At 58.0% G+C, this 14,000-nt stretch overlaps 1 protein-coding gene across 2 annotated transcripts in view; it reads right to left on the bottom strand.

The window, feature by feature from the left end:
• ATP6V0D1 (ATPase H+ transporting V0 subunit d1) overlaps positions 1–14,000 on the bottom strand; it is a 37,817-nt gene that overhangs the window by 10,702 nt on the left and 13,115 nt on the right. For both annotated transcript variants that reach the window (XM_081513096.1, XM_081513095.1), the window contains exon 2: positions 3,419–3,590. In XM_081513096.1, coding sequence (XP_081369222.1) covers positions 3,419–3,590 — 172 coding nt within the window. The remainder of the gene's footprint in view (positions 1–3,418; positions 3,591–14,000) is intronic.

Genomic DNA, 14,000 nt, shown 5'->3' with positions numbered 1-14,000 from the left:
CCACGGGCACCCGTCCCATTGCATCCATATATCTCCCTCCCTCCTGGCACTGGCCCAGAGCTCACACTGGTTATGTGTGCTGGCTGAAGGCTGGCTGGGGTCTACAGAAGCACTGGATACTGTCTCTCATCGTGAGAGGACAGAGGAAGCCTTGCCCAGCTTCTGCCTGCACATCCTCAATGACAAGGAACTCACCTGCAGAAGCCTGCCCACCATCCTTGGGCAGCTCCAAAGGCAACTAAGAGACTCTGAAGGCTGGAGCGAGGATTAACCTCTGTGCAGGTCCCAACCTCCACCCTAGCTGGGCCAGCTTTGTCTGTGGACAGCAGCGGTGTTGCTCCCGCAAGCCTCCACACCCATGATGGGGTATCTAGCTGATGCTCCCTTTTCTGGGCATGTCTAGGGTATCTCTTTCCCAGAAGGTAACAGAGCCAGGGGATTCAGGGTCTAGCTGCTCTGGACGTGTATGGTTCCCTCAGCCTTCCCCCAATTCTTCTTTCAAATGCCCTTAACCTCAGCCAAACAGCCATCTCCTCAGGGAAGCCAGTGGTGAGTCCCCAGGGTGGGGGAGGTCCCCTGGACAGGCCCCTGTGGAAGGCTTCACCCCTTTCTGCAACACTCCTTACTCCTGGGATGACTCAGGGTGGAGGAGGTTAAGAAGGTGGAAAGGAGGAGGAAGAGGTGGTGGAGGAGGAGGAGCAGCCAGGGAGGCAGGAGTTAAATCAAAGAAACACCGTGAGAGGAAGGAGACTGCTGGAAGGAGGTAAGACGGATGTGGCTCCTAATTAAGCCTGGAGACCTTGGCCACATGAAGGTCAGCGGTGACCTTAGCCAGGGGCTTGTGGTGGAATGACGGGATGGCTGGAAGCGGGATGGAGGCTCAGGATAGAGGAGGTGAGAGAACAGAGAGTGAATGTAAAAATTTAGGCTGCATGAGATGGGCTTTTAATGGTGTGAGAGATCTGAGCTTGTTTTAGATGCTGTTGGGAAGAATTTGGAAGTGAAGAGGTGGGCCATCTACCCAGAGAGAAGGCTGGTGGCAGGAGATAGATGGTGTATAAGATGGGGAGGTGGTCTCCCCACCTTGAGGGAAGCTTGGGGAGCTGCAGGGTGCTGAGTGGGGAGAGCAAGCAGCCAGCTGGGCAGGGACAGGCCAGGCCAGCTGAACTGGTGAGCGTGCCTGTCTGGCAGCAGGGAAAATCCACCAACACTGGCTTCCCCGGCTCCGCTGCCGGCAGCGGAGATGGGGGCGGGCGCCTGCAGGCTGGAGGCTGCTGGGCTTCCTCCAGGGCTGGGGAGCTGCCAGCTGGGCGGGACCATGAGCTGGGCGGCCAAGAGAGCTGCGGATGTTGGCAGAAGAGTGCTCGAATGATGGATCAGGGAACCTCAGCTGGGGAGGGAGGACAATCAAGACAGAAGGGGTGGCGGGGAAGGAAGCAAGGTCCAGACCCTGCTGAGTCCGGAACCCGTGTCCCACAAGGGACTGAGAGTGGGCTGGAGGGCCTGAAGGCCGTGGGTATAGAGGGGGTGCCTGAGTCAGCGGTTTCAGGGGTGGAGCAGTTCCAGGTGGTGACATGGTCTTGGGCAGCCATCGCGGGGGTGGCTGAAGTGGAGACCACAGGAGTGGGTCACTGGAGATGACGAGGTCATGGAACGAGCAGCCACAGGCTCAGAGGGGCTGACACGTGGCTGCTGAGTCCTTCCTGGGAGACAGCAGGAGTGAGGGGATGGGACACTGTGAGCCACAATCACCCATGAATGGAAGGGGCGGGGAAGTGACGCTCTGCCCCGGGACAGCGCTTGGCCGCTTTAAGCACGCTTGGTGCCTGCAGCCAACCTCCAGCAAAGAGCTGGCGGCCATGACGCCTCAGTCACGCTCAGAGTTGTCTCCAGTTTCATGGCCTGGCAGGCTGAGATCAAGTCTCCAAGGGCACCGAGACAGGCCAGGCGGCACAGGCAGGGGGCCAAGCCGGCAGCAAGATGGATGACATCTGCCCTCCGACCGCTGGCAGGAGGTCAGCCTCCTCTGGCCGGCCCAGCTGGCAAGGCCAGAACTTCACCAGGAAGCTGAGGGAGCCCTGTGCAAACAAGGCGAAGGCTGGGCTCTGGTAATAAACGCACTGCTTCCTGGTATATCCTTTGGCCCTGGCCTTGGGGTGAAGGCCACACAGGCTCAGGCTAGGGGTTGACTGACTGACAGGCATTGCAGTATAACCCCCAATGCAGCAGCATAAGATCCACCCCTTCTCTGGCCTCCTGCCCAGTAGGACCATGTTGGCTGTACACTGACAGAGGCAAGGGCAGTGATCACAGACCCAGCCAGGACAGCAGGGAGGCCCCCTGGAAGGAGGCTGGTGGCCAGGAGAGAGTCTGAGCCCTTCGGGTGTCCCAGGCTGTGACCCCTACCCCAGGACAGGGCCCTTTCGGCTACAGCCCCTACTTGAGCAACGCATCTTGAGTAAACGGCTGCTTCTGACTGGGGGTAGGCAGCAGGCTTCCAGCCCTGATCCCGCAAATGTAAATGTGGCAGGTGTGCAGATCCACAGGTCTGGGGGTACTGCCATCAGGGAATGCTTAAAGCTAGACAGTTCACAGAAGAGTACCTGAAAGGCTTCCCACAACACAAGCGCACACTCCAACAACATGGAATGCACTCCTGTATGCCAGCCACACATGCCTCTGTCCACCAGCTGCACTGGGCAGCCACCTGGCACGGGCCATCTCTTTGTCCACCAGGCCCTGGCTCCTGGGCCGTCCTGTCAGAGGGTCCTCTCTACCTCCCTGTTTCCACAGGCGTACCTGGCAAGCAGAGGCTGCCTCATCCAAGTGCCTCCCCAGCCTGGAGGACCCAGGGTCCTTTCCCGTCAGCTTCTCCAGGAGCTTCGTAGACGTAGGTCTGCACCCAAGGGTTAGACCACAGAAAACCTAGGCAGCCAAGAGCCGTTAGGACAGGGGCCTGGGCCAGAACTCAGAAAGGCGGCCAGGTGCTCAGCACCCTCCCCACCCTGCCCCCCAAGACCCAGGGCCATGGGCAGAGATAGCAGATGAGCCACAGCCCAGACAGGGTCACAGGGCCTAAATGGTCCCTCCTCAAAACCTGACTCTTCAGAGCTCTGCCTGTTCCCTGACCCCATCCTGGGGGCGGTGCGGGGTGAGGGCCTGTGAATGTTCAAGGTGAATGAGAGAAAGGGCTCCTGTCACCCCTTGTCTCTGTGACACCAAGGGTGCAGGGAAAGCAGCTTCACCCACACGACCACATGGGACACTTGTGCCACCCGACTCCCAGACAGAGGAAGTGGCTGGTGACCCATTTTATAGGTGATAGCCTGGGCCCAGGGCTGTTGAATGACCAGCCCGGCCACTCAACCCAGGAGGACCCTGCAGGCAGAGAAGGAAAGGCACTATAGAGGATGCTCACGTAATGAAGTCCAGGAAGCTGGCAAGTGGCTCATACGCATGGTTCCTCATGTGACGGAACTCCACCACCATCTTCTCCTTGAGCCGGTCATCGATGACGGACACCGTCAGCGGCGAAGCCTCATTGGCCAGGAAGTTGCCATAGTCAGTGCTCTGCAGGTGCAGCTTCAGGTCTGAAACCCAAGGGTGGAGGGTGAGAGCTGGCCATGCTGAGCCTCCCCAGAATCCCAAGTCCTCGTCCCCACCCCAACTCTGGGCCCCAGACCCTCCCCTGCCATTGTGTCCTGCTGCTACCCTGACCTCCCATCCCCACCTCCACCTCCCTGTTGGCTCAGAGCCTACTCCAGGGCAGTCAGGCCAACGCCCTGAGATGCTCCAGACCCTTGGGCCCTGAGCCAGTACACGGGCCCAGAGTCCAAGCACAAGTAGAAGCATTGTTCCTCCAAACGACAAGGCCTGGGAAACCCCAACCCAAGGTGCCATTTACAACCTGCAGCCTTTGAGGTTCTCCTGCCTGGTGGGCTCCAGGGGGCCTAATTTAGTGCAGAATGAGACATGGGCCCTACCCTCCAAAGCCTCAGAGGAGCAAGCCAACATACCCTGTGGCAGAAATGATGCATATGAAATTAAGGACATGCCCCATGCCACAGGTAAAGTGGAGAGGGAACCAAGGCAGGGCAGAGGATGAGGGAGCACTCCAGGCTGGGCCAGGTAAAACGCAGGGACAGGAAAATACAAAGGAAACAGTTGCAGGATGGCACTAGAGAGGAGTGGCCTAGAGGGCAAATGAGGGGTGTGAGCAGGAGGCGAGATGGGAAGACAGACTGGCTGTTCCCAGCTGGAGGCAAGCCCACAGGCTCTCCTGAGCTCTTTTGAACAGAGATGAGAAGACAGAGCAGAAGGGCCCTGGGGAAGTAGACAGGTGAGTCCCAGGGGGATCGTGGCAACAAGCAGTCTCCCATCTTCTGCTCGTGCCTCCCACCCTTCAGTCTCTTCTCCATCCCACAGCCAGAGCCCTCTTAAAACATCAGGCAGAACCCCCCACCACATCTGCACACCCTCACCTCAGGGCCTCTCCTGGTCCCCCTGCTAGAAAGTGATGAGCTCTCCTCCAATACCCCTCTCCAGAAGCCGCTCCTGCAGCCCTACCACTCTGTTCCTTCACTTGTGCCACTTTTCTTTGTTAACACATGACACCCCACCCGGCACAGGGCACACAAACCACGATTGCAGGGACTCTGGGTCACTGCAGTATCCTAGAGCCAAGAACCGAGTCTGTTCTGGTGCATTTTCATGTTCAGTAAATTACTGTGGAACAAACGGAAGACTGGGAAGAAAGAGCACTGGTGAAGAAAGCAGGAGGGTTTGCTCCTGAACTCTGAAATGTGGGAAACTGAGGTGGCCATGGCAGCACCAAGGACAGTGGCTGAGAAGGAACCTGTGTGGGCATGTGCAGGGGAGTGTGGATTAAGGCTCGAAAGCAGAGGCTGGCTTCTGCATGCTTTCTGTCCGCTGAGGAGACTGCCCAGAGGAATGAGAGGAAGGGCCACACCTGGGAACACTTCCACAAGTGCCCCTGCCATGAGTCCATGTGCCTACAGGGCCATGCTATCCTGGGATGCTTAGAGAGGAAGGGCCAATGGGACACATCATCACGCCACAGACAGGGGACCCCTCAGTGCCCCTCCTCCTGTACCCCATCGGGAGAAGAATGCTCCCAGCCTAGAGTCGGGTGTATCAGAGAAGAGACGGAAGAATGCATAAGAGGGAGATGTGGAGGGAGGGAGGGAAGAAGGGAGGGGTGCCCGCCATTGGGGTGGACTCTTGACACCTGCGTCTCTAGGTGGCCCCTGGGTGGCACACAGCACTCACGTTCCTTTGTGGTTCCTGGGCACTCAGAGTGAACTTTAACCTCGTGAGGGCTGCAGGGGGCCTACCTCTGCTGCTTTTACCACTACTCTACTATTCACACCTTTTTCCCATGCCACCCAAAAGGGGGACAGAACTGAGGACAAGTCGGGGCAGGGAGAAGCCACCAGTCCCTGCTCTGCCCCAAAGACCCCACACCCCTCCGACCTCACCCCATGCCATCTGCCTTGGCTCCACTCTTCCCCCGCCTCACCAGTCTGGCCAAGGCCCACCTATGCCTGAACAAGGCACAGGTGAGAAGGTGCTTTGCTCAGTAACGCTCGACTTGTTGAGCATCTGATTGTTACAGAAAAACTCTTAACGGAGGGGTTTCACTGTATCAGCAAAAGCCTGTATTTCTACCTCTAGTAATAGGTTGTATATGCTAGATTTTAATATGCTTGGTTCTAGATAAGTGCACAAATTTTTTTTAGAGAAACATGGTTTACTTGCACAAAATTGGTCAGTTTGGAGAGCCTGTTAATACTCACAAAGTGGTTTTGGTTGTTGTGAAACAAATGGTGAGTATGAACTGGTCCCTCTTATTTTCATACTGAAATGAACTCTACTTATCAAGTCGTATGTCATATGCCCTGTTTTTATATACGTTTATCTATTAGTAAATACTGTGATACTTGAAAAAACCAGTGGGCAGGGAGCTCTGGCCCGAGCACAGCAGGTGCTCCAATCCCCGCTTGGGGAAGCCACAGCGCAAACAGCGCTGGAAGCCCAGTCCGGCATATGGTGTTCTGGGTCAGACAGTCTGGCACGGCAGCTGGCGGCACAAACCTGTCCGTTTATCCATGTTTATCCATCCAGCCACCGCAGCCAGCCAAGTCCTTCTTGGGCGATGAACCTCCTGCCTCTCCAGGTCCCAGCCGGGACTTGGAAGTCAGACCAGATGCACAGGGCAAAAACCAGGGTTAGGGCCCCTCATGCCAGTGGCCCCACTGTTCTCTGGGACAGTGAGTTTGGGTGCTGGACCCCAGCCCAGTCTCCTGATTCCTACCCTCCACAGCACCCAGGGACTAGGCCTCCCTCCCACACCCACCCCTGTCCCCGGCATCCCTGCTGCTGGAAGGCTTCCCCAAGTGCTGCGCCGCCCCTCCACGAGAGGCGCGCAAGCTCTCCAGCAGCCTGAAACCTCTCTGCTCCAGCCTTACCTCCACCGGGCTGCTCTCCCTGGGCAGGCCCACTCCCCAGCTCCCCCACCAAGCACCCTCTCTCCTCTCCAGCTCCCACCAACTCCATTTAATGACCGGCACTGATCAGGTGGGAGGCAGTACCCCAACCCAAAGTGGGAAACAAGACCCTACCTGGAAACAGATGGGGCCTTGCTGAGTACTCAGCCCCAGGTCAGCAGCGACCTGTGTGCTGGACCTCCCAGCCATGCCCATTTCGCTGTTTCGGTAAAAGGCAATCAGAGGGAACATGACAGGTGTCCAGAGTCCCACAGTCAAGTGTAGTGGAACGGGGGACTGGGATCAGGCCTGCTGGGTTCTCTCCACCCTCAACACCAGTCTCCACTCCTCCCCCAACCCTTACATTTTTTACCCTTCTACCACGGCCCTTGGCCCAGAATGGGCCTTTCGGATATGGACCCAGCCTCTCAGGCAGACTTTTGTTCCAGAAGAGCTAGCAGGTGACCGAGAGGTAAGAGGAGCCAGGGCACACCCCTGCAGAACCTTGGAGGCCACCTGGACACTCACTGCCCACCTGACAGAGGCCCTGGACTGGTATGACTCAAGGACAACCCCTCTGACAGCACCTGTGGTGCTGGCCATTCCCAGAGAAGACGGTACATGTAAGAGGGCCAAACTGACCAGTGGGCTCTCCTCTGCATGCCCCCCGACCCTGGGGCTTCCCATCGTCGTTAAAGCAAACATCCTTGTGCCTTGGCTGCAGCTTTCTGCTGACGCTGCATCTAGGGATTTGGCTGCTGGAACACAGATGGCCGGGTGGTTTCTGCTGGCGTTTGTCAGATGAGAGCAAACTCGGGAGATTCTACTGAGACTCCTGCCCAAGGCCTGAGGAATCTTCCTTACCAGGAAACTCATGTTTAAAAGCCCCCAGTGACACTGTCGAAGGGCCACTCCGACCACTTTCCCTGGCCAAGCCCCACTCTTTTCCCAGGGTGAGGGGACAGCCCACCAGCCAAGGCAGCGGCTAGGAGGCTGGTGGGCTAGCTGATCTTTTGGCTCGGACCACACAGGGCTCTTGAACCAGCTCTGACCCTGCTGGAGAAGCCTGGCACCCAGGCCTAGTGGCTGGCAGCCCCAAGCCCTTTACTTAGTCCTTAGGGCTGAGACAAGCCCATGAGAAACCATCCCCCTCAGCCCTCCGGCTTCCTGCTTTCTCTGAGGGATGTGGAGGAGGTGTGACCGGGGGTGGGATCAGAACACAGGAGGAGAGGCCTGGAACTTGTTGAGAGCTTCGTGGGAGACTCGGCCACCCAGCCCCGGCCCAGCCCCCGAGGCCAGACAAGGACGCCAGGGGCTCTGGGAAGGCCTAGGGCTAACTCTGCTCTGCGCCTTGAGTTCGGCAGCCTGAAAGCCTCGGTGACAGGCCCTGAGAGCCCCAGACGTGCCTGGGCTGAGGCTGGAGCAGTGTTCTGGTTAGCACAGACTCGGGGGACCACTCTGGTCTACCCACAAGCCCAGCTGTCTACCCTAAATCCTCCCATCCGTGGCCCAGAACCAGGAATATCTGGCCAGCCTGGGATCTCTCACAGCAAAAGACTTCCTCAGAGGCTGAGTTCTCATGTCCAAGAAGATGCTGCTGCTGCTGTCAGGAAGTTCTCTCTGAAGTCTGACTTGAAGCCCGCCTCAGAGGAGGCTGATCAGCTCGGTTTCCCTGTGCCTCCAGCCTCCCCTGAGGGTCTGGGACTTGCTCCTCAGGACCCCTCAAACCCACCCAAGACCCCCCAGACCCGTTCTGCTTCCCAGTGTTGCTGTCCCGATATTCTGTGACTGTTCTCCCAACTCTGCCTCCCGGGGCCACCGAGGCCTCCTCACTGCCGCGGGGCTCTCTTGCTGGCCTCCTGTTCCACATCTTTGCTCCCTGTTCCCAAGCCCACTCTTCACACCATCACCCGAGGGCAGTCTTCCAACTCCAATGTGTCGCTGTCACCTCTGCTAGCAGCCCGTGGCCCCCCGAGTCTGACCTCCTCCCGCAGCTGGTGAGGTCCCACAGCTCCAGCCCCAGCACTGCCTCTGCCTCCAGTGCTGTTCTCCAGTGAGGGTGACCCGCCTGTGAGCTCCGCTCTAAGGAAGTGCTCCCGGGAAGTGCACAGGGTACCCCCGAGAGAAGCCCAGAAGTCCAGGAAACAGAGCCGCTTCCTCAGGCCCAGAGGGAGAGGCTGGGTTGGGAGGGCACACCCCCAGTGTGTTAAGAGTCCTACCCTCCCTCCTCCACAGGGCTCCCCATCCACCCCGAGGTTGCCTGGGTCAAAGACCACTGTCCCTGCTCCAGCGGATCAGCCAAGCTCTTAGAAGGTGCCCGGGCGGGCTGTAGTCCAACACCCACCTGGTGTGGCGGTTCCTCCCAGGGCCCTGCCAGACTCCTGGAGGCCCCACAGCCGCCACCTGTCCCTCCACTTCCTGCCTATTCCAACCCAGGTCCTCCAGGCCAGGACCCTTCAGAGCAGAGCCCTGGCCCCAGATAGCACCTTTGATTACCACTCTCGCCCTGATTAGCAGGAGAGCATGGGGACCCCTAACCTGTCCAATGCTCTCTTCTCTCTGAAGGACCAAGTATGGGCTTGGCAGCCAGCTCCAGCCAGGCCTTGCGAGGTGGCAGCTGGGGAGCCCTGCCTCCCACTCGCTTCCTGAAATCTTTCCTAGATCCTGCCAGCCCTGAAAGTCATCTTTGGCCTCACCAGGGCTCCCAGGCGTGGGCAGTACATGGTGTCTCCAGTCCCTAACCTCTGCAGCTTCTCCCCAAGGGCCTCAGCGAGGCAGGGAGGGAGGGTCTTGGCCCAGGGCAGTGGTTGGTCTCACGCTGCCCCAGGGGCCCAGCAGGCACAGAGGCGGCCCTGGCACAGTCTGCAAGGCGGGGCAGCCCCCGACTCTCGACTCACCCATGGCCTCATGGCCCACAGAGGGGCCCTGCTGGCCAGCTGGCCACGGCCGAGTGTGAGAGGACAGTGTGTTCCCAGACTTCACTTCTGCTTTTCCAGAGGTCACTCAACGATGCTCTCCTGGGGAGCTCAGGGGTTTTCAGGAATTGAGGGCTGCTGAGTGAAACCAGATGTACAAATACACTCCCTAGAGCCCAGCGTGCCCATCCTGCCACTCCCTGCGAGAGTGGCGGAGCCCTGGAGCCTGTTCCACCACTTCCCTGGCCCAGGTGAAGTGGCTGTTTTGAAGGAACTGGCTCTGGGGTCTTCCTCCAGTGCTCGTTTGGCCCTATGGGCCCACCAATGCTGCAACTTCCAGGAGCTCAAAGCAGCGAAACTCAGAGGGACAGATGTGGACAGATGGCCAGGCTGGTGGCTCAACAGAGCTATAACTCCCCCTCGGCAAATGGACTGTGTTTGAGTCTCCTCTCCAGGCTCTGGGCGGGGGGAGAGGGGGGAACCTCTCTTCTTCGCATCAGCTCCAAAGCAGATGTATGCACTGGCTGGCTGGCTGTGCAGGGTCAGAGTGCCACATCTGGAACTCCCAGTGTGGGAGCCACAGCATGCAAACCATTAACCCTGGGTTTACCTGCAGTGCAGACTAAGCATCCTCTCACCCCCAGGCTCTGCCAGGGCCCATCACAGGTTCCCTGCGAACCTCAAGTGACAGTTCTGTGTTCCAACTCTTCCTATCAAAGGCCACCTCTTCCCCCTCCTCCCTCAGGTGTCAACTGGCATTCCCTATCGAGAGCCTTGGCATTGCTCCCACCCCAAACTGAGGTGCTCACGGCTCTTGCTGGCCCAGGAAAAGGTGCATAGATGACAGCTACAGCCCTACTTTGCCAGGTCACTGGTTTCAGGACATAGTTCCTTAGGTGCCTTAGTGGGACGAGGGGGAAAGACCCCAGGCTTTCGGGCAACAGTGATCTGAGTTTAAATCTTGCCCCACAGCTTGACCCTGAGCAGCTGGTAGAATCTGGACCCAGGCTCCTCCTGGCTGTCACCTGGTGAAAGGTCCTGCAGTACCAGCTTCCCAGGGCAGCCACTGAACAGAAATGGTGTTTCCCAGAGAAAACTGAGCCCTGCACAGAATCTCTTTCTCCTGGCGGAGGCTCTCACCCAGGGCTCCCCAACTGACAGGCTTGGCCCCAATCAGGTGGTCTGTGTTCTGACTCCGGGCCATTGCTCAAGCTGTCCCCCTTGGCATTCCTCAGGGTACCCCTGCCCTTCCTTCCCATGGCCCTGACCTTTCCTGGGGGCTCTCTTGTGTCCTCTCCTCAGGGGTCCTTGTGCAGGGCGGGTATGCACGCACACAGGCCACACTCTGCTCTCTCCTGGGGAAGGATGAACAGAGTGGGCTCAAAATCTGGGACTCCAGTCCCTAACCCCACGTCCCACCTCACCTATGAGCAGGATCACACAGAGCTTTGGGCGGCCCAGCCCCAGGCACCTGGACAGAGGCTAGGACCCAGGTCTGCACCCCCGACAATATGGTGAGCTACTGCCCTGCTGCCCTCGGGAGCTGGTGCAGCCAAGGACAGCTCTTGCTCTATGGGAAGCCCCTGGGCCGGCGGGCCAGCAGTCTCGGGAAGAACCTGGAGACTACTGCTGGCACGATCACATGCAAGTTACTGGGTTTCAGCTGGCATGAGGCAGAGACCCAGCAGGAAAAGGACAGCGAGTTCTCCTTCCCAGGTCCCTAGACTAGCATTTTGTCTCATCCCTGGAGACCTTTCAGTGAGGTGCAGCATTCTCAGAGTGGGGATGGGACTTATCTGTAGCCATGGCCCAGCTGACACTGGGGTTGGTGACACCACCCACCCGCATATCAGATATGGGGATCTGATAAGCAGGAGTGTCACTCCCTGGTCTAGGAGGCAGCAGGATGTCTGACTCGGGTTCACCACCCTTCTCCCTGCTCCGAGACAGGTGGCAGGTGCTGGCAGAGCACATTTAATTACCCTCATGCTCTCAGGAACACCTCGTCCCTGCGGCTGGGAGAATGAAAGCATCACTCACAACCCATGAGGAAGTCAACCCATCCGACAGTCAGAAGGGTGCCAGGCAGGCGACGGTCCCACGTGCCAAAGGGAGGGGCAGAACTGGTTACGGCTGCACCCAGGGCAAGTTCCAAGAAGCTCTCCACTGACTGAGAGGAGATCTGCCTGGACAGCCCCTCACCAGGACATCCCCACCCAGGGCTCCCCGGAACTGGCACGTCCCAGGAGACACAGGGCTTGGAGGGCGGCTTCCCCTGTCGCCCTCCCAGCCCAGGCGGAGAATTAGCAAGTCCGCCTCACCCTGGGAGGCAGGGGCCACAGCTCTGCTGCTGCCCTGTACTTTGACCCTGAGCAGGCTCTTTCTTTTCCAGGCTCACCACCTCAGTTACAGAGCCTGCAGGCTGGAGTGGACCTGGGGCTTCTTGGCAAGAGCTTCTTTGCACTTTCCCAAAGATGTAAGTCTGGCTGGGTGTTGAATAAGAAGAGGGATAGAGGTCCGGTGTGGCCAGGTGCCAGGCAGCCCAGGAAAGGCCAGCTGTGGCAGGGAGCTTCTCAAAAGCTGGCCTGTGCCCATGACAGGCTCCTGGGTCCGCTGGTCCACACCACCTGAGCAATCCTCTCTGCCCTTAGCGCTTGGCTTCTGTTCTACATGCATTGTCCTCTAGAAGAAGGACCCAAAGCAAAGATGGAGCTCACTTCAACTAGGGAAAAGCAGTTTTAAGGCCCCCAGGGGCTGCTGTTCCCAGTAAAATTTAAGCCAAGTCAGGCTGGATCCTGGAGGAGCTTCTTGCCAGCTCCATGGTACTTAACAGACCAAGCTATGGAAATATTCATGGTGCTGAGACCTAGGCCCTGTGGATGGGCTCACAGGATCAGGCCTCGTCTGGGGCTGTGAGCCGGGCAGCTTTCAGCATGAAGTCTCATTCCCTGAAGCTCACAGAAACAAGACCAAGCAACCTGGGCCAGAAGCAGAGTTGACCCACTCCATACCCACATCCAGCTGAGTCAAGAGGCCTGGGCCTGGGAGGAAGTAGCATCCACGCTGGTCCTGCCCCGCAGCACGGACTCCTCACCCACCTTACTCTAGGGGCTGACAGGACACACACAGGAGAAAGAGTAAGACACCAGACTGAGCCTGATCAGTACTCAGGCCCTGGGAGAGAGGCAATTGCCTGCTGAGGGAATCTCATAGCAGAAGTTAGGTTCAAATGATGGAAGTCAGCGGAGGAGTGGGGGTGACAGGGAGGCATGGAGTCTGGGCCAGGCCTGAGGAATAACACTCCAGGACCCTCACTTTCCCTAGGCTTTGCCACATGGCATCTGGCTTAGAGGTTAAAGTATTGAGGGTAGGGAGAAATGAGTGAGCTACAAGCCATGACCAGCAGCCTTGGGCCCTGTGTGTCAGGTCATGGGTCACAGCTCACCCGTACTCGTCGACTCCCAAACCTTAATTTTCACACTGGATGTCTTTCCATGTGGCAAGACACCTGGGGAGATGGAAAGCGCCTCGGAATCAGGGTCTCTTTCACCTGACCACCCCTTCCCAAGTTGGAGGCTGGGCACCAAGAGGCACAGTACAGGCAGCCTTCAGTGAATAAGTGAAGGAAACTATCAAAAAATCGAGAGAGATGGGACTGGGGGAGCCAAGATAGATGTCAGGGGGCCATAAGCAAGGCCTTGAGCCTCACCTTGACCCAGTTTCCCTGGGAAGCTATGAGGGTTGGATAAGGTTACTTGCAGGGGCCCAGTCAGCTTTGATACTTTACTCTGATCAAGCCTGGATCTCACTGACTCTCTGCAACTCCAGTCCCTGAGGGCCACACAGGAGCTCAGGGTGAGCCCAGTGGCCTGGCTACCCTGAAACAGCCCTTGCAGAGCTCACAACAGGTGTGGAAAAGGCCCGGGGCTGTGGAGCAGCGGCAGACAGGAGAGGCGAAGCTGAAGCAGCAAAGATACCACAGATGACTCCTTGGAGGGGAAAGCCCCATCCATCAGCCAAACACAAAGCCTTGAAGTCTAAAGCCTAAAAACCATTGCCTGAGGGGCCAAAGAGGGGACAAGGTCTGGCCCAGGGCCAGGCCAGCGTTGGCCAGGAAAGTGGGGCCTGGTCCTCAGTGGGGGCTGTTCCTCCACACATCCCTTTATCTGCTGCAAGTCTGCCACCCCCCAGGACCACCCACACTCACATGGTGGTGGGGAGAGGGTGGGCAGCCACACCCTAGGCCCTCGAGCTGCAGGGTGAGCTACAGGGTGCTGGGTGCAGATAGGCAGAGCAGGCGCCAGGCCCAGCCCACGTGGCCCTTCAGGGCCTTGATTTTCCTGCCTTTAAAAAAGGAGGAAGGCCATTATTCCCACACAGAGTAGATTTTTTTTTTTTTTAAATCATCTAAGGAGTAGGTGTTGGCTGAGGCAGAAGCCAGGGAGGCCAATGCAAAGATTACTCCAAACTGGGGTGCAAGGTGGAGAGTTGTCAATTACCTGATAACCTGATTGTGTGTACCTATACCCTACAGAGCCTGGGGTGCCTGATTTGGTCTCTCCCAGAGTCACCCTACACA

Source organism: Giraffa tippelskirchi, chromosome 7 (assembly GCF_054371585.1).
Source record: "Giraffa tippelskirchi isolate mGirTip1 chromosome 7, T2T-mGirTip1v1.2.pri, whole genome shotgun sequence".
Lineage (NCBI taxonomy): Eukaryota > Metazoa > Chordata > Mammalia > Artiodactyla > Giraffidae > Giraffa > Giraffa tippelskirchi.
Note: the sequence above shows the minus strand (reverse complement) of the source record. Positions and strands in the feature narration are given on the sequence as shown.